Here is a 22375-nt window from a genome sequence, read left to right on the forward strand (position 1 = left end):
AATGTATTTTGAATATTTATCAATATTCAATTTATATTATTCTAGTATATTTTAGTGTTTTGTATATAACATTAAGATAAAAATTTTACATTATATTTCTAAATTTAGTTTTCAGTCAATTCGTTATAAAAAAACTAGAGTTATATATATTTTATTTCGTTTTTATTAAAATAGAAAAAAGTTAAATAAATAATTTTTTTAGTTTTTTGTCATTAACAATGTATTTTATTATAGCTAACTGATTATATAATTAATATATTACATTATTAAGTTTATACAACATGAAACAAAATATTACGATACTTTTATTTATTAAAATTTTTGTGTTTTATCTTTCAACTTGGATATACCATTTTAACAATGATTTGGTATAATAATATTATTTAACCATATTTTACATATTCATATATTTGATTTTTTATGTTTGTTAATAATATTTTTTTATGATGATATCATTTATCTTTAAATTACACATGTTATCTTCGTTTTTCAGTGTATGTATAATATATATTGTAGGAATAATGCATCCTTATTAGAAAATTAGGTATAAGAAATTGTAGATTATTAGCAGAATGCAAGAGATATAATGATCCTTTTATTAGAGGTTTTATAGAAGATATACCACATAATGAAGCGTGAGAAAAAAAAGATATATATTATAATAAAAAAGGCATTATGACAAAGAAAAAACAAACGTATAGAAATACATTAAATTATGCTAGTGAGAACAAAAAGGCTACGAAAAACAAATCTTGTATATTTGAAACAAAATAATATTTTCATTTAGAGAAAAAAATATTTAAAGAACTTGACTATATGAATTTTCTTAAAAATACAAAGCAGTGAGTGATAGGATTTATGAAAAATAATATTTAAAAAGTGCGGACTACAGGTTCTTTTACCTTCTTGCTGTTTTTGTTTTTCTTGATAGTATTCATAGTAGAATTAGCACTAGGATTGTCAGTAAAGATTGTTTATTGTCTTACTTCGGTTTGAAAAAAACTCATTTAGAAAAATTAGTAAATGAGAGTGAGGGACCATTATATACATTTGTAAGTGTGTTGAAAAAGATAACTGGTTTTTGGAAGCACTCGGAAAGTTTGGGTTCTGGGACAACATGTACGTTGTGCAGTGGTACAACAGTTACTGATGCGTGCATATTAGGTCAAGTGTTCCGTATTTTAATATATATGGTACCGTTCGTTATATTAGGTATCACAATTATATCGTGAGTTTTTCATTATCATAAAAACGATAAGAAATATGAAAAAATTAAGTTCAGAAAAAGTAAAATATGTAGTAAATAATATGTCTCTTTTTATAAAATCATTTCTAGTGTGGAATAATAAGAGTAACATATTTAGTTATATACTTATTAAAGGTTCCTACAGTTTATTATTTTTTTATTTTTGTACATAGATTCTCGTGATCTTTTTGATAAACAAAGTAAGAAATTATGACTTAGTTTTTTTGGTAAATTAAAATGTTTTAATACCTGCATTTTATATTTTAAAATTTTTTTTCAGCATAATTAATTATTTTTTTTAATAAATGTATTTGTATATTTAAATAGATATTTATAAAAAATAAATTTGCGTTAAAATTAATATATCTAAAAGGAAAGTACATATAATTTTATTGAAGTCGTGTGCTCATATATAGTTTAATTACAAGAAATACTACATTCATAACATTATCCTTTCATATATTATTATTATTATTATTAGTTAATTAGGAAAGTGTGTTGTATGTTTTATATTAAAAATAAATGTGTCTTGTTTTGTATTTAATGGAACTACAGTCATGTATTTTGCTGTATTTTTATACATATAAGTATATTATTTTTTTAATATAAAAAACTTAATTATTTTTCTGTAAATAATATTTTACGAGAAATGCATCATGAAATATATTTGTTGTAAAATTATTTTTTATATAAACTTGCCTCTTTTTTTTTTTGAAATCTTATGTGAAGTTATAAATATATGATTAAATAATGTTTTTATATATATATATTATTCATAATAGTTCAACGAATTAGTGTTTCTAAATATTTAAAATTAAATTAGGACTTAAAAACATTTACTATGCTATTATTATGCTTAATTGTAGTGTTAGTTTAATTTTAGTAGAATGAATTAAATATATATATATTGAAAATTTATTAATATACATTATATATTTTTTATTTTTACAACAATAAAATTTTAAATTAATAAAATGAACTTGTATATTAATAGATATTGTTTCGTAATTTATTCCTTTTTTTATCTTTGTTTTTTTATGGTTATACGCTTATAAAAATGTATTATATATCTATATAAATGAAATTTTTAACTAAGTGTAATGAGAATCAATATGTTCTTTTGTGAAATAATGGAATGATAAGTAGATAAATATATATACCTATGTTTTATTTTTTGATCTTATTTATAAATATATAGTCTATAGTGTTCATATCATTTTAAGGATATCAAAATATACATATAGTTTGAAATAACTAGTAATTTCTTCAATAAATTAAGATAATTTAAAAAAAAAAATGAAAGTGAAAAATTGAATTATATTTTTTGGTAATTTATAAGTACGTAGTACTATTTGTCTTTTTTAGAGAAGTTTTAATAAAATATATAAAAAAGGTTACTATATTTTTTTTATAATGTTCAACTAAATAGACGTAATATATAAGGTTCAAATGCATCTGTTTTTAGAGTAATTTTCATTATTAAATTTGGTTCTTTATAGATTTATATGAGCGTGATAATATTAATACATATTTTAGTAATAACATTTACATAGATATTAAATAGTATTATTTAATCAATTATATAACACATAGATATATTTTTCTTGTAGAAGAGTACTTAGAAATTAAGAAAATGAGACCCTCATATTTGAAAAATATTGTATTCACAAAATAAATTTGTTGCAGTGAGATTTTTAATTGAACGTATATATTTTTTTTTTTTTGTTACTATTCATTATTATTATATTTTAATGAAATATTTCTTCCATAAAAATTATATATATTTTTTATAATTCTACTTTATATTTTTTTTTTCTTTTATGATGTGTTTTAATATTATTTTGTTTATAATAATTCTTTATTTATTAGTAGCTGTATTGTAATCTAAAAAGAATAAAAAAAATAAAATATAAAATATCTTACTTATATTAAGATAAATTTTTATTATGTAAAAATTTTAAACATTCATGTGGTTTAAAAACATATTTGTAATTTATTTATTTATAAAAAAACAATACAATATAAATTATTTCTATATTTTTTCATCAAAGAAATTACTAAATCTTTCATATACCAATTTTCAATTTTTTTTTATCTATTCTTTTGTATATCACAAAATTATATTGTTAATGTTACTTTTATTTGTTATATTAAATTGCTACAAATATTTCTGAAATTATTGGATTGCACAAAATTGTTTTATATGCTAATTTTATTTTTATCTTCGTTCTGTTTTTTTTCTGATATATTAATATTTTTCAAAATATATATTTCTTTACATTTTTAAAAGAATATAAAAAAAAAAAAAAAAAAAAAAAAGCTAATTTGTACATTTTTAAAATTTACACTAGATAAAAATAAATTTCATTTAGAATTAGATACAAATTTTACAATTGTAAAAATTATTATACAAAAATATGATAATTATTATGGTACTTTTAAAAATATATACATAATTTCATAGATTTTTTAATAACTAAAAATTTTATTTCCTTAATATATAAAAATTTATATAAGAAAAAATTGTAGTTAAATAATAACGAATATACGATAAAATAAAAATATTTTTTCCTATCTTCATATTTTTTTTCTATTATTTTTACGGTAACAATAATCAATTTATTTAACTAGAAGGTGGAGTAATACAAAAATACATGTATAAAATAAGAATTACTTCTTAGAAGGAACACAAAAATTCATAATTATTGTGTGAATATATATTAGTATACATTTTCTACGTACAGTTCTTTCTTTTGTATGAATGAAAACATGTTATCACTGAATAAATAATATTTGTTTTCATATCATCTTAATAATTTTCTTCGTATTATATTTTTTTTTTTTAAACTAATTTATAAAAAAAAATTTAATCTTTTTGCTATTAAATAATTAATTTAAATATTATGTACAATTATCATTTATTTTTATTAAATTTTATTTCTATAATAATCTATATTGAAATTGTTCTAAATTCTAAAATTATTTTGTGTTTGTGAAAAATATATGAAGTATATATATAATAATTCATTTTATAAAGTTTAAAATAAATTAAATAAATAAAAATAAAAATAAAACATGAATGGCTTCTTTTATCATTTTCAACATATAAAACTATAGTTATTTTTTGTATTAGTTAATATATAATAAAATTAATGATGTATACAATGAAAAAAAATTTCAATTCCATCATTTTTATTAAAATCTTTATCTTTACTCTTTTATTTTGGATAATTCGTTATAACAATGATTTGGTATTATAATAATATTTCGTATAATACTTTATTTTTTGTTACTGAATATTTTATCTTTAAAAATAACATTTTCTTAGCATAGAAACATATGTTCTTATAAATAATATGTTTACTTTTTTTTTTTTAGAAGAGCTGCAATGGGTTATTGGATGAGAAGTATAAGTTAGATAGAGATTTAAACTTAACTACTAATCGACAGTTAGCACATCATTCAGTGAATAGAAATTTTGATGGACGATATAATAAAGTGCTAGATGAAGAACATATATCTAAAAATAAAAAAGATATATTATCACAAAACAAAGAATTAAAAGAAAGTGAATTAAAAAGAGAAATACGGCATAAAGTGCATAGAAGTAGTAATTGTTCGTTATCTAGTAGAGCGGATGTATTTTGTGAAAAAAAAATATTCAGCGTATTACATTCCATTGACAAAATAAAGAATAACGAAGAAATGACCGAATGGGAAAAGTGTACAGCCATAAATAGAAAGAAGATAAAATTATTATTAATTCCTGCCTCAGTTTTATTATTGGTATTATTAGTATATTCAAAATTAGGGACTATGTCAAAGGATACAGTTAATATAGGAAATGCATATTCTTATCTTATCTATATAATTTTTTTAGGTTTTGCATTCGCGATATATTTATCTGTTGCATTAGGCATTATTTATACCTATAGAAAAATTAAAAAATATAGAATTATAAATAAATATAAGTAACAAATTTGTAATAATGGTAGGGTTCATTTATAAAAAAAACTTTTAAATTCCAAAAAATAGTTATGTAGCATTCTTAAGAATATTATGCTCACAAGAAGAGTACATGAAGTTACATTATTTTTATAATACCACCTGAACTTGCATATTTGTTTTTATATAAAATATAATAATATATATTCATAACCTTTATTGAATTTGATTGATTTATTTTATAAATTTGTATTTTAATATTTTCCTTGTGTTTAATTTAATACATCGATCATACAATATATATTATTTTAATTATATTTTTGTTTGTAAAATATATGTATGTTTCATAAAATTCATAAAAAATCAGCTTTTATTATAATTGTGTTAAATTGGTAGGAAATTCATGTTATTACATTAGAATGTGCACTTATTTTGTTTCCATTTCCTTTATTCTTTTTAGTAAAATAGGATTATTTCGTCATTCAATTAAAAAAAGAATCTATGATATTTTTATAAATTAAATGTAGATGTCTTTTCTTAATAATATATAATAAATAAATAGTATTTATTTAATTTTGTAATAAAATTGTAATTTATATGTAATATAATGTTTATTATGTTAAATATATTAATATATGTATTTGGAACAAAATGATTTTTAAGGATTGTTTAAATTTTTTAAGGTTTTAAATTATTAGTTATAAATGTGTAACAGTATCATATTTTTTCAAAAAATATGTTAGTTGTTTTTGGTAAATAATTTGCGGGAACATTAATAAACGTAACTAAATAAAAAATTAATATTCTAAATAATATGATTCCATAAAATGTTATTTTAATTCAATGTATAAAAATTACTTGAATATATATTGTAAAGAAGAATTATAAATATATATTCCACTTCCATTTTTGTTTTTTCTTAACTGCCACATATGAGCGTACCAGTGAAAAAGGATTAAACGTTTATTAACTCTTCCTGTAGTAATGTACCTTATTTTGTTTCGTAATAATCATCATTTTTCTGTTTATACTACTATGTAGTTTTGTATACAAGTGTGAAAAAAGTAGTGTTATTAATGATTACATATATTTAAAAATGTGCAAAAATATGTTTATTATTACCAATATTTTGATACTAATAATACTTTTTTTTTTAAATAATAAAAATGAATATAGGCTTATTTCATTTGTGCTTTATTTACAATTATGTCCTTTTAATTTTATTAATTTTATACGTTATAATACGATTGAAGAGACGTATAATAATACATCTATAAAATATACTTTTTAAAAAGGAATAAATGTAGGATTATGTTCTCAGTATACGCGTGAAAACTTTATATATTTAGATTTAGTAAATGCAGTACTCTTCCTTATGAATTGTAATATATATGAAAATTATGTTTACCATTTGTTTCAGTTGTCTGGGTTATATACGTTAATATTTCCATTTGTTGGCAATGAAACTATAAATATTTGTCTTTCAATTTAACATATTTTTTTTGTATCTAGTAAGACATTATACATTAATCTTTATATATGAATTTTTTATAATCCTATTAGAATCATATTCATATACTATTACTTTTGTAGTGTTATTAAAAAAATTATTCTAATGTTTTTTTTTTTTTTATTGTTTTTAATATAAATACCATTTACAATATACAGGATTCTATTTTATATGTACAAAGACATATATTATTGAGCATTTATAAATAGTAATTCTGTAAAGTATATGTTCTATAATAAGTGTGGTTAGCATAATACTGGCTTATAACTTGCAGAATCATTTATCCGTATAGCAGAATTTTTTTCATTATATATTTATATTTGTTTTTATTGAATGTCGAAGATAAGTACAAGTGATATAAACTAGTATTAAATAATTTTTATATTAGTATATACAACATTATTAAAACAGGAACTTCTTGTAGGAACATTTTAAAAGTAATGCGTAGAATACTCTACTTTTGAGTAAAATAATTTATAGTGCTAGAAAAAAGGAAAAATATGAAAAATACTGTAATAAATGTTAATGTAATTATTGAAAATAAAAAGATAAATTCTTACACAAAAGTATCAGGAGTGGCTTCATTTTGCTGAATTAAACAAACGAACAAGGATATTTGTAGAATGGCATATCGTTCGGATTCTCAAGATTCATTTAATTCATTAACATATTTTAAGGAGTGTACAAATTTTCGATTAATAATATGATATTTACTAGAAGTACATATATAATAAATATTATCAAATTGTATACATAAATTATTTCATTTTGTATAACATATATATTTATGTTAGTGTTATATAATTATTAACATTTGTTAACATAGATGAGAAGGCATTACGTGTTAATTGAATTATGAACACTTTTTAGACACAATAAAACAGATAATTTATATTTGAAAATATAGAAAAGGATAAAAATTCAAATATTTTTTCTTTGTAGGAAAGCAAAATGTAAGTTTTCGCCATAAAATATATATGAATCTAAATAAAGTTTATATTATTTTCAATAAAATATGAACATGTATATTTTATTTTTGTACCTATGGTATTATATAACTAGTATAAATATAAAAATTATATAGTAGAAATAGAAAATTAATATAGATCCTTTATTAACTTTGTAATTTTGTATTAATAATAATATAATTTATTAAATATAAATATATACGATGAAAAAGTAGAAAAAGGCTATTGAGATACATACAAAAAAAGAAAAAAAGAAAATACAGTTATGTTATATATATCTAATAATGAAACTATAAAGTATTCTCCTAAAACTTTAATCTATTGGTATATGACTTAACATTTTTGGAAAAAATAAATAATTTATACAAATATGTATTTACTTTTTAAAAAAAGTCTTAAAATAGTATTAAAAAATAATGAATATGGTTAAAATAGGAAAATCTGCTTTATAGGTAAAAGGGTTAGAGTATTTTACTATAAAAAAGGTTCAATTTTTTAATATACTTTATAAGTTATATGAATATTCTTATGAATATAAAAAATGCTTTAGCGAACAATTTATATAAAAACACTAACTGTACTTAAAAATGTGACATAGCAATATTCAGAAACAAATATAAAAGAAACTAAATGTCTGAGTATATTATGTCACGGAAATAATATATATATATATATATATTAAAAGAAAAAAGCATGTTAGTGTTAATTTAAATGTTTTTTTTTGTAATTTAATTATAGTTTTTTAAATTTAGCTATATTTTTATATAGTTTTTTAATTCTATTAATTGGTTAATTTAAAGAATAATATTTATTAAAGTAAACAGTAATATAAAGTTTTATTATTGGATGATTACAATATGTTTCTTTGTATATGATATATTAATAATTGTCTTACCAAAGATTACTATACATAAAATAGAAAATTATTAAGAAATAGTATATTTTTTTAAAGTTATATTTAATAATATATTAATTATTTATGATCATTGTTTAATTTATAACCTTATCGTTTGTTCCTGATATTATTAATTTTCAAAAAAATAAATAAAAAGATAATATATTCTATCTAATATAATGAGAATAATATTACTAGAAAACATATTATATTAAAATATACTTTATTTATTATGTATATATTATATCGTGTAAATTATTCTTATTTTTAAATTTATTTCATTTGATATGCATTAGAACTGAAGAAATCATATTAAATATTTTTAAGGAAATTATATTTTTTATCCATTTTTTACTCATTATTATTTACTATATATATTTCTACTTAATATTTATTTTTAATAAAAAAACAGCAAAGAGAAATTAATTACATGAATTTAAAAGAATTTCATTGACAAATAATGATATATATTAAAATTATTTAAATTTTCTTATTTTCAAAATTATGCTACAAAAATGAATAATTATTTTTTTCTTTTTTTTTAATTACTGTAGAAATATTTATTTTTATATATTGTTAGGTATCTTATTAATATGATTTTTTAAACACATAATATAACATAAAGAATTCTATTTTTATAATTAATATAATACATAATTTTTGTAAAATTCTACTTTTTAAATCACTATTATTACTATCTTGCTGTTATGATAATGAATATTTTTCAATAATAATAAACATTTGTTCTAAAATATAGTATTTACAAAATTAGTATTATTAATAAGAAAAACTTATTAAAATTTGAAATGAGTTTCTTAATATATAATATAATACGTAATCTATGATGTATACATTTTACATTTAAAATATATATAATATAATGAAATATTAAATAATATATATATGTTTTTTCTTTTTTTTTTTTTTTAAAAGAATTATATAAGAATATTTAATTTCTGTACTATATTAAATTATATATTTTGAATATTTAGAAATAAGCAGTTCTTCTAAAACTGAGAAAGCGTATTTATAGATTAATTTTTAGAGAAAATAAATTACATAGTTTATTTATATTTATATTTTTGTAAATATAAAAAATAGGTTATATTAAAAATAGGTTATCATATTCTTTATGTAGTAATATTACTTGTAAAAAACTAAGACAAAAAAATTGTGCGAAAAACTAAATGAAGCTAAATAAGATTCTTTATCATTCTTGTAAGAAGTAGATTAGATATACATTAAAATAATACAAATATAATTATGCAAATTTATATAATTTAAAAATAATGTTATAAATTTAGCTATTTGTTTTCTTTTTTAAATTTTTAATTATAATTCGAAAAAAATACTTGTTAAGGAGAATATTATAATGTTATATTTTACAGGATTAATATAATTTTTGGTATATATACAATAATTTTAAAATTATCATTCTCTTCGAAAAATCATAGAACGAACAACATATTGTAGGAATAATATATTTATGATTTTAATAGTATTTTTCATAAAATATTATTCACTTATATATTGGCGTCGATCGATTATGCATCGCCAAAAAAAATATGTTCCTTATATTATGTATCTTTAAAAGAATAAATAAAAAAAATATATATTCCTTCTAAAATTATAAGCAGAAAAATTACAAAACCATATATATTAGTAAAATATATTGTTATTCATTTTCATTTCTTATGTATATATTACATCATGCATATACTATAATTATTTGTAAATTTACTTCATTTTATATATTTTTAAATTAATAAAATTATTTGTAATATTTCTATACCATTTTTGATTCTAGTTTCTTTTTTTTTTTTTTCTTATTTAATATTTTTTCTAAATATATATAATTAATTAATAGAGAATATATAAAATTATGTAAATTAATGTAGGGATTTCTAATTCAGAAACAGTGATATAAATTAAACTTAATTAAAGGAGCAATATTAAGGAATTATAGTAAAACAATAAAAAATTACTCCTTATTTGTTTTTAGAATATATATTTCTTCATATATTAGGTAGATCGCTAGATATTTCCTTTAAAAAAATATTATACACTAAAAAAAAATTGTGTCTACTTAGGGATGAATTAATGCATTTTTTATAATTAAATTAAAAAAATATTTATTTTCTTCATTATTTCTATTATTGTATTATTATAATAATCAATATTTCATTCAAAATTAGAACTTTTTATAAAATAAATATTATAAAATTTAAATTTAATATGGTATAGCTTTCTTAACATAAGTAATTATTTTAATATATACAGGAATATATAATATATGTATTCTCTACATTCTATATACTATATAAAATAAATATTCAAATATAAAAAGTATTTAAGTATTTATTTCAGAATTTATTAAGAAAACAACAAATAAATTATTATATAATTAGTTTCCTATATTAATAATTAGATTAGATATTATAAATATTTATTAGTTAATTCAAATTATTTCTTTTTAAAAAAAGTTAGTTTTTCTTAATTATGACTATGATAAATATTATACAATACATTTTAAATTTATTTTTGTATCATAGATGTTTTGAAGTATATTATAGCTATGTATATTTTTTACGTACTTAAGGAGCAATGATAAAAAAAAAATTTTAAAAAGAATTTTGCTTTTTATTATTAGATGTATATTATAATATTATTAACTTCTTTATATTGATTAAATTGTAATACTAAGTATCTATATAATGGGAAAAAAACAGAAGACAATCATATTTATTAATTTTTTTGGGTTCATCCTTTTATCTTGGATATGTCATTTTTACATTGATGTTGTATGATAATATTATTTAAGGATATTCAAAATACTAATATTTTTCTGTTTTTTTTGTTAATACTTTTTTTTACTTCTCGCTTATTTATACTATTAATAACAAATATTTACATATTATTATTTTAGAAAATGTTCAATATATCATTGGATAAGTACTGCGAGATTAAGAAAATACTAAAAATAAGGAATTATAGATTACTAGGAAAGTATACACATAATATGGATTTAAATTTTATATGTACAAAAGAAGAAATACCAAATATTGGATTAAATATTAGAAACGATATATGTAATAATGAAGAAAGTGTGAAAACACAAATGAAGCAGTCAAATGGAAGTTCACCAGGAAATACAAGAGGTCATAAAAAACATATGAAAAATAAAACTTGTACGTTTGAAACAAAAAAATATTCTCATATGGAGAAAAAGATATTCAAGGAACTTGATTATCAGGATTTTCTTAAAAACAACAGAACAATTAGTGATAAGTTGTACAAAAAAATAATAATTAAAAAATACAGATTACGGTTTGCTTTGCCTTTAGTATTGTTTTTATTGTTCTCATTAGGATTAATATTAGATTTTCTTGTAATTGTGGCCTTAGGAGGGGGTTATATAAGTTATTGAGTTTTTCATTAGGTCCGTCAATAATGGGGAAATTTCACTGCTATTTGAAACCACTGTGGCTCGTTTTTCAAGTATTCAGTACCAAAAATAGTAATAGTACTACTGATTTTTATATAACACCGTTTTTTGATTTTCTAATATATTGCGTACTCTTCTTTATATTTGGTATAACTCTTATATCAGGAATTATTTATTACCATAAAAAAGTAAAAAAATTTGAAAAAATTAAATTTAGAAAAGGTAAAATTAGTTATAACAGATATCTTTCAACTTACAAAGAAGTCTTTAATATGAAAAAAAAAATGTAATATCTTTAATTTTTACACTTATCAAACATATATATAATTTGGTGTTTTTTTGTAAATTTACCTATATGCACATGATTTTTCTGATACATTACAGTAAAAAAAATTAAATTTTTAGTTTTTTTAACATTGTAATTGTTTTAATATTTTTTAAATTGTATTATAATGAATGATTTTGGATCAAGTATATATTATGGTTTCATAAATGCATTTTTGTATTTAAGTAGAACTATATGAAAAATATATGTTTGAGCGTTAAGTAAATATACAACAATGCTACATATATAATTTTACTAAAGTGTGATAATTTATATTTGAAATAAAAAATGGTAACTTTTATTACATGTATGTTGTTCTAGTCTAAAATAATTGTGTTTTTTTTATGTTATATAGAAAATGTGTTATTAGTTTAAAATTAATAACAAATGTGTCTTTTTCCATATATAATGTAAGGAATATAATATATTTGTTGTACCGATATGTATGTATATATATATATATATATTAAATAATAAACTAAATATTTATTATAAAACATATTTTTTATACGAAATATGTTATTAGATATATTTTTCAAAATTTTTTTAATGTACTATTAGTTTTTTTTGCATGATATAAATATAAAGTTATAAAAATATAATAAAAATATATCATAATTAGGAATGAATCATTTATAATTATTTAATAATTCTCAAATTATATATCCTTTCAATTTAATGAATGGTTAAAATAACATTTAATTGTTGTATTAATTCATTTTCGAAAAATGTATTAAATGTTTGCTATATTGAAATTTTATAAGTAAATAATTTAAATATGCATATTATTATATTATTAAAATATAAAATTAATGGATTAAATATAATTATATATTAATATATTTTATGTATAAACTTTATTTTTTTTTTATAATATATAATAATTTAAAAATTTTACTTATATCTATAGTAATTATATTATGTTTAATGATTACGAAAATAAATATATTTTTCCATTAATATAATAGAGTGTTAGTATTTCTTTATATATTTATTCAATTTATTATTATTATTATACATAAATATATTAATTTCTATGTTACTGTACTAAAATTGTATAGAATTACAATATTTTATAAAGGAAATGTCTATTTCTTTTATGTTTATAACACTCATTAAGTAAAATAAAAGTTAAAAAATTAAATTTTTTTTTTTTTATTGTAAGTAATAAGTAACTAATAATATTATTTGTTGTTAGATAAGTTTTATGAAGATATCTTTAGATAATTATTCTAATTTTTTTATGAGGCATGATTAAATATGTGAATGACATAATGCTTCTCATGAAAATTTTTGCTCGTTATATTAATGAAAAAGTTTCATTTATTAAATAAGCTTTTTTAAAGATTTAAATGATAATTATTATATAACATTAATATACATTTTAGTTATTACACTTTCTTACATTTAAATAGTATTTTTAGTCAATAAAATTATGCATGCATATATTTTTTTTATTTTAAATGTACTTTAAGAACGTAGAGAATATACGACTAGTGTATACGCATAACCAACATGTGTTGAATGAAAATATTGCTAATAGGAACTTTAATAAAAAAAAAATTTTTAATTTCACATGGCAAGAATTTTTAATTTGTATTAATATTTAAGTTACCATTGAAAAAAAATTAGAATTGCAGTTACACATATTATAATTAAATTATAAAATAAAATATATTTATTAAATATGCATTATAATCTATAAATAAGCTTAATTGAATTTAATAAATGTACTGCATCACTGAAAACAAAAATATTTTATAACATTATTATTTTAATAATATTTAAATGAATTTTATTATTATTGTTCAGGATAAAAAATAGAGCATCTAATTTTATTTGATTTTGAAATTTTATATGATATAAAGTAATATAAATTTTAATATTAAATTATAAGTAATCTATTTTAAAAAAATAAAATAAAGTGTGATATTATAATAATTTAATATGAAATAAGCAAGTTATATTTTAGTTGGGGAATGAGAAATGAAGTTAAAACATTAAAATTTTATGATCATAGTAATTTAAGTATATTGTAAATTTTGTTCTATATGATTAAATAATTTATTTTGTTATATATGATTCAGTGTGAATTTATAAAAAATAACATAATCGCTACTCTGTATATTTAATGTAATTCAATAAATAAAAATAATTAGTTCTCATATACATCTGAATAATATAAGGTAATTATAAAATAAAGTTGCTAAGTACGAAACATAATTTTAACTTATGTGTATGAAAAAACTATATTGCACTGTCTTATAAGCACTTCTATAAGAAATAAAAAAAAAAAAAATATATAAAAAAAATGAAAAATAGAAAGTTCAGTTCATATGCATACGTTAATGCACGCGAGAAAAATTTATTCAATTATATGTAATGTTATATATTTATTACGTAATCATTACTTAATCATGGTAATGTATATTCATGTTTAAATATAATATCTAAGAAGTAAAATTACTTGAAATTTAATTACATAATAAATTAGATATAATATATATATAAAAGAAAGAAAATAGCTTATATATTTTAAATAAATTCTAAGTTTAATATACGTAAAACATAAGTATTCAGAATCATTTTATAGTATAAGGAATATATACATTTAAAAATGTATCTCATAATGCAATACAATATGCAAATTTTACTAATTATTAAAATAGTTTGAGGATTATCTTTATAAAAATGTATGTTTTGAATGAATCGAAATATACGGTGACCATATAATGATATTTATAAACAAAATATATACCTTTCTAACTCATAAAATAACTATATATAACAAATGTTATGGAATAATAATTTTGTTATGTTAATTACCGTGTTATTATTTTTGTAATTAAAATATTGTAGCTTAAATGTAATCGCATTCTTTTTACTTTTATGTTTATTAAATTTTTTTTAAGAAACTACGAAGTTTTTCATGTATTATTGAAAAAATATTTTGTTCTTATTATATATTAAACATTTTACTCGTATTGTTTATAATAATGAACAATAAATTAGAATTACATTATTATATTTACTAAATGAATTTCCATAAACAATATTAACTTGATTCTGAATTTCTTTTTCTTTAAATATTTTAGTCATAGTATGTTTTTATAAGGAACCAAGTAATTAACTATGAATTTGTCGAACTTTTTTCATAATAAAAAATAATTAATGATAATTATTGTGGAGATTCTTATTATATTATTATATACATTAACAGAAAAAATTATATATATAAATTTTATTTTTAGATATATATAGAATGATATTTTTTTGAAGTTATTGTTATTACATGCAGAGGATTATTAATTTATTTTAGGATATATTTATTTTTATATACATAAATATAAATATTAATTTTTGTTTTATGAATATTTTGTAAAAATATTGTGAATTAATAAATTCATAATATATTATTGAGCAATATTAAAATGTATTCCAAAAAATGAACAATATATTTTATATATTTATGATAAAAGAATAATTATTATTGTTTAAACTTTTTATATTATAAAAATTTTGAGAAATTTTGAATTACGAAAAAAAATATTTAGAATAATATATTATATTTTATGCATATATTAATTTAAATATAATTATTTCGGAATAACCTATAGTTTTTTAAAATGGAAAATTGTTTTTTTAAATATTAATTTTTAATTATTATTTTATATTAACTACCCTCAATTATATGAGTGAACAACTATATGACATAGTTTGTATAAATTAGCATGAGTGGTTCAATATATATTTTAAATTAATAATAAAAACATTAATGTATATTATTATTTAGTCTCCACATTATATATTTTTGATATGGTAAATATAAACAATATTTAAAAATATGCCGAAATAAATGTTTTTATTTTATTTTTTCATTATTCCATATAATACGTTAATAATTACTGTAGTGTTAAATAATTCATTTTTATATTTTGGATATTTAAGTTAAAATCCTAATTAGATTATTATGGTTAAAGATACTTTATTATAAAAAACATAATGATAAATATTTTAAGTTATTTTTTTAAATTAAATTTTTTTATATTATGCAATATATTATCTTAACATTTTAGTGAGAATTTATGAAAATATATGAAATGTTGAAATAAAATTAAAATATTGAAAGTAGCATCCTTCTATATTTGGTGTATATTACAGCATTGCTAATTATTTTTCATTCTGAATATATTCAAATATTAAGAAAATGTATCATGGAGCAAAATTTTGTGCAATATTTATTAATTAAAACTGCGGTATTTATCCTTTTATTTTGGATATGTCAATTTAACAATGATATGGTATGATTATATTATTTAATTATATTTATATTTTTCATATTTTTCAAATTTTATATTTATTAATTCTTTTTTTAAGCAAGATATTACATATTTCGTTAAATAACAAATATATTTTTTTTTTCGAGCCCTTATCAGAGATCCACATATGATAATTGCAAATTTATTATAAAATTAGATGTGAGTTTGTCTCGAATGATGGCGGCACATAAAAAGGAAAATCATTCAAATATTAAATGTATAAAGAAGGAAATGAAAAATAATGGAAAATACAAAAAAAAGGAATCATCTAATACTAACACGGCAATCACAGTAAAAAATAGAAAGCTAGACAAAATATATTATAAAAATTTAGTTAGTTATATGGCAAATGCTGATTTTAAGTATTTAAGAAAAAGTATGAAAAAAAAAGTATTTCAGATATGTGTTTTAGCTAGCATCCATATACTACTTGGAATACTACTAATTGTTTTAGAAAAATTAAATTATTTAAAAGTTATAAAGTTAGCTAATACTTTAAATTTATCAACTCTAGGATTTGTGATATTCATGTATATAGTTATACTAAGTATGTTTTATCTTTATAAAAAATTTCATATATATATAAAGTCAACACGTATAAAAGCTGATATATATAATACGGCATATCCTTCTTTCCGTCAAGTAGTCTTTTATAAAGATTAATATCTATAAGTTCCCATTTTATATACACAAATAATAAGTATACATTTAATTGCTTATATTTAAACAATGCTTCTTCTCTTAGCTGACCATTTTGATATGCAATAAAAAAAATAAACGCTACTATTTGCTTTGTTGATTTGAATATTATAATTTCTTTTTTTTTGCTTATTATATTATTTTTAATCCTTAATAAATTGTTGTATTTTACGTATATATTTTTGTATATAACTATATTTTTATGAAAAATACTATATGTGCTTAAAAATTAATATAGATAATAACAATTTATATTATTTTGTTCACATCATGTGTGAATTTTGTTTTTTACTGTAAAATATAGTGTTCATGATTTTCTATCTTGTACTCAACTAAATGAATGTTTGATGAACAAATTAAAATAGTGTATTATTTGTGTCAAATTAAAAGTAAATGTGTCTTTTGATTAATATGAAAATTGAAAAGGTTGAATGCAGTTATATAGTTATAACTTTATTTTGTCTAAATAAGCAAAACTAATTAATTATAGGTTCCATAGAGTTAATTTTTTATGTATAAATTGACATGTAATATAAAGATACTTTGTGTAAGCTAAAAATAAATTTTCAAAAAGGAAATCATTCAAACATGATAAATTATCTTATGTGATAATTTTAAAATAACATATATGATAATTACTTCTAATTATTTTTTTTTTTTTTTGATGTTTTTTTATTATGATGAAATAATTTGTTTAATTAATACTTAAAATTTTATAAAAGTATAAAAAGGCATAAATTATTTTTAGGATATTTTATAGTAATATATAAATTTAAACAGCTTTTTTCTTTTTGTTAATAATTTTAATTTGATATAAACTCTAATTGTCTTATTAATATTATTAATATTTACACATTATTATTACATACATTATATAGTTAATATTACTTTGTATTATATAATATAACATACAATTTTTTTTTTTTAGATGGTTTTGAATGAGTTCGCTTAATAACATATATACATAAAAAAAGAACAAAATATTTAGTAAATAAAATATCTTATTCTACATATATTAGTTCTACTTGTTACATGTATTTAATGAATCATTAATTTTATGATGGTCTAATTTAGTAAAGTTTTTTTTTTTTTTTGATTAACATTATATTGAATAATTATATATAAAACAGTATCAACTATGAATTTGTTATATATTTTTTAGCCATAGGAAATTAAAAAATAAAAATAGGTACCAATTATATACTATAGTTAAATGAAAAATAAGTCACTGTAAGAAAAATTGCAAATGTATCCTGAAATGATAAGTTTTAATAAAATTATTAGCAGTAATAGAGTAATGGACAAGAAAAAATTTTTGTACAGTAAAGATCATTCTAAAAATGTTACTTAAAGAAACAGTAATATAATAACATTTTGAATTTAAATATATATGTTATGACATCATATTATTTTAAACAAAATTATAAAATAAAAAAAGCATATACTCCACCGTTATATAATATTAATAACAGTATATATTAGAAAAAACATGAACTACTATTATAAAGTTTTTAATTAAGATAAATGAATACTATAAATGATACCGTATTAAAAAGATATAAAAAAATTAATGGATTAATATATACATATATATATATTAATTAAAATATTTTCCTATATACAAAAAATACATATGAATAAATATTTATGAAATAAACCTATTAATGTGTGATATATCCATTTATTCAATGGAAGAATATTTATTTAGCTAAAAATTGAAATTTTTCTATAAATGATATTTCCATTTAGATGAAAATGTATAATTAATTATGACTGATATAAATGTTTTTAATAAATATATCATTAAAAATAAAATTTAGGAGAAAAAAAAATGATCCTAAAAATGTCAAACCATATACTTGACATGATAATTTAAAAACTATTGATTAGATAAAAGATTATAGTTTTATCTAACTTCTTTGATTAAGTAATCTGAATAAGATATAGTATTAATAAATAAGGTAATACGTTATATTTTTTATATAAATTAAAATATGCAATATATGATAACGTAAGAATCTCTCAAAGGTGTAGGACTAATTATCTTACTAATATTCATTATAAATATATTTATAATAGATTTATACATTATATAAATATGAAATCGCGAAATACATAAATACCTTATTTTAATACTGTTTCTCTTAGAGTAATACTATATATAGCGCTTATAATTAAATTATTTTTTTTATATTGTTTTTATATAAACTATTTTTTTTAAGGAGATTAAATTAATTAAAAAAATTAGTAACAATTTATTATTTATATTATTAAAATAATATATTTAATATTTAATAATTTCATAATTAACTCAAGACTATAAGTGAAAAAAACAGAAACGAATAAAAATATTGATATACACATATATGTAATTTTCTAAGCATATTTCAATATAGCGTCTCATTTATTTTATATACATTACATAAATAATAGTTATACTTAAATATGTTAATTTGCGTAGAATTTATTTATAAATTAATAAAAAATAATTACCAAATTTTTACCTTTTTCAAAATTTTCGGGAAAAAAATTAATATATTAAAAATTTTTATATGTTTTATTGTATAATATACTATATAATAACTTATAGAACGTTTTAAATGTAAATTATTATACGTTTTTTTTTTACGTTATATATTTTTGGAATTTCCATTGAATTATCTAAATTACTAAGAAGAATTTTTTTCTAAATACGTTTTTACATTTTTTTATTAACGCTAATATTTCCTTAGAATTTTTAAATATATAATATTTTAATATAACTAAAAAAAATATATTTATAAATAACTGAATAATCACAGTTAATGCATGCATTATTGGTAATGATAAATAAAGTACATTTTTTTAAATTATATATAAATTACGGTATATTTCTTTTATTAATATGTTACATATGTTTAAAATCAGTAATTTGTATTGTGTTATTTAAATACCAAAATTTTGTACCAGAATTACATCTTACTATCATATTTTTACGAAAAGAATGTTTAAGCTTTTTACATATGCAAAGGCATATATCATATCTTGGATCATAATTTATACGATAAAAAAAAATTTGTATTTTTTTATTTTTTCTTTACATTTCTGTCATTGTAATTATATTATATATGTGAAATTTACGTTTTTTAAATAAAAAATAATGCTTAGAAAAAAAAATATGTAAAAATTACTGATGTTATTTACAGGATATTTATCATAAAAATAATAATTTTATTAATGTTATGTGATAATATATTTATTCTTATCACATAAACCGTTTTGTTTTATATATAAAGAAAAATCATAAGGAAACCTAAAATTCATTTTATTTTATTCTGTTTGAAATGTACTAACAATGAAATTTATTATTACTCTGTTAAGAAGCTAAAATGTAAATATATTTTCAACATTTATTAATAAAATTAGGACTACTAAAAATTATTATAATTAATGTTAATTTTTTAATTAGTAAATATATTGAAATATTTACTAAAATATTTTTTATATTATTTTTTTTTTAAATTTCTATTTTTATTTTTTTTTTTTCTGAATTTATTACTCTTTCTATGCATAAAATCAGATAACAAAGGAAATGAAAAAATATTTTTATTACAATTTTGTAAATATATAGTAAATTATTAACATGTTTAAAGACATTAAGCAAAATAATTTTGGAATGAATATAAAATGATATCTTTTATTTTAGATAAAAATATTATATTTATATTTTTTGTTTGGATATATTATTATTTCTGTGATGCGGTATAATTATAACATTGAAGAAAATTTTCTCCATATTTTATGATGATTCCTGTTATATATACACATATATCAACTGAAACAAAATATTTACTTTGTGCGTAGAAAAATATATCAAACTATAAAAAATTAAAACATTTTATTTTCTTTGTAGCATAACTTTGGTAAAATTTTAGGTATGAAAACTATTCAAAATATATCATTATATTCAAGAACATATAGATTATTATCAAAATTTAACAATGAAAAAATAAAGGTTTCATTAGAACGTAACTTACATAGAAATGGATATAACGATATAAAAAAAAAAAAAAAAAATTGTCAATTAAAAAATTATGGTAATAGTACTGGAGCGGAATATAATGGAAAGGGCAGAACTAAAAATAAAAATAATTCAGGATTTGAGGAAAAAAAATTACTGAGGAAGTGCATATATGTATTATGTAAACCATTTGTAGAAATAGATAAAATATTTGAAAAATTAATTTATAAAGGATTTATTGCAATATATGAATATAGGAAATGTACAGATTCTATCCAAAAAAAAAATTTGAAATTTTCAGCGTGTAAAAGTGCTGTTTTAACTTTTGCTATACCGTCAATAATTTTTGTTACAGTACTTTCATTACTTTTGTTAGTTTGTCCTCCGCTAGGTAATCTAGTGTTGGGGGAAAGTAGTCAATCTTTTCAAGGATTTATGACAAAATCTGAAATGCAAGCTTTTTTATTGTCGTTATTTATATTAAGTATCACCATGGTAATCTATATACTGGTAAAATTTATAAATTATGTAATAGAAGTAGGGGGAGATGAAATAGGAAACTAGTTAAAATGAATGCATTGGTTTCAGAAAATTTTTGTTTTTGTAAATAATGAAGATTTTCTATTCGCATAATGAAATTGTGAATTAAATTTTTTGTTTTGTTTTGTTTTGTTTTCATTATTATATTAAACTAGCTAGATGTCATGCACTTATACATAACTATAAAAATATACATATTTATTATTTACACTATTTATAGTGTTTCGAAATTTTTTTTCCCATAATAATGTATTCTTTTGAAGGAATTTAATACTATCATTTGGTGCAATTACATAAATGTATATACATATAAAAGCATGAAATAAAAAAATTATTACCTTATTTTATGCAGTGTTGCATAGTAATATGTGTTATATAATATATTTAAAATTATTATAATTCTTTTCTCTTATTTTCAATTAATAATTTTTTAGAACAGTAACTTAATTTGATATATTAGTACCAAATAATTATTTATAATTA

The 22375-nt window shown here is 17.9% G+C and overlaps 4 protein-coding genes and 1 pseudogene across 4 annotated transcripts, besides 1 other annotated feature; all 5 read left to right on the forward strand.

Moving 5' to 3' along the window:
* Positions 1-281: 281 nt before the first annotated feature.
* On the forward strand, positions 282-1307 carry PmUG01_10054100 (annotated as a pseudogene).
* Positions 282-1307: a sequence feature (fam-l protein, pseudogene).
* Positions 1308-4410: 3103 nt separating this feature from the next.
* On the forward strand, positions 4411-5221 carry PmUG01_10054200 (Plasmodium exported protein, unknown function; the record flags this gene model as incomplete). The annotated part of the gene is made up of 2 exons (XM_029005741.1): positions 4411-4497; positions 4625-5221. The coding sequence occupies 2 exons, from the start codon at positions 4411-4413 to the stop codon at positions 5219-5221; spliced, it is 684 nt and encodes a 227-aa protein (XP_028862300.1).
* Positions 5222-11278: 6057 nt separating this feature from the next.
* On the forward strand, positions 11279-11991 carry PmUG01_10054300 (fam-l protein; the record flags this gene model as incomplete). The annotated part of the gene is made up of 2 exons (XM_029005742.1): positions 11279-11365; positions 11491-11991. 2 exons carry the CDS (start codon positions 11279-11281, stop codon positions 11989-11991), a joined length of 588 nt encoding a protein of 195 aa, XP_028862301.1.
* Positions 11992-16548: 4557 nt separating this feature from the next.
* Positions 16549-17316, forward strand: PmUG01_10054400 (Plasmodium exported protein, unknown function; the record flags this gene model as incomplete). Its single annotated transcript, XM_029005743.1, has 2 exons — positions 16549-16635; positions 16771-17316. 2 exons carry the CDS (start codon positions 16549-16551, stop codon positions 17314-17316), a joined length of 633 nt encoding a protein of 210 aa, XP_028862302.1.
* Positions 17317-21018: 3702 nt separating this feature from the next.
* PmUG01_10054500 (Plasmodium exported protein, unknown function) lies at positions 21019-21916 on the forward strand (the record flags this gene model as incomplete). Its single annotated transcript, XM_029005745.1, has 2 exons — positions 21019-21093; positions 21245-21916. 2 exons carry the CDS (start codon positions 21019-21021, stop codon positions 21914-21916), a joined length of 747 nt encoding a protein of 248 aa, XP_028862303.1.
* Between the last annotated feature and the right edge of the window lie 459 nt (positions 21917-22375).

This window comes from Plasmodium malariae, assembly GCF_900090045.1.
Source record: "Plasmodium malariae genome assembly, chromosome: 10".
In the NCBI taxonomy this organism is placed as follows: domain Eukaryota; phylum Apicomplexa; class Aconoidasida; order Haemosporida; family Plasmodiidae; genus Plasmodium; species Plasmodium malariae.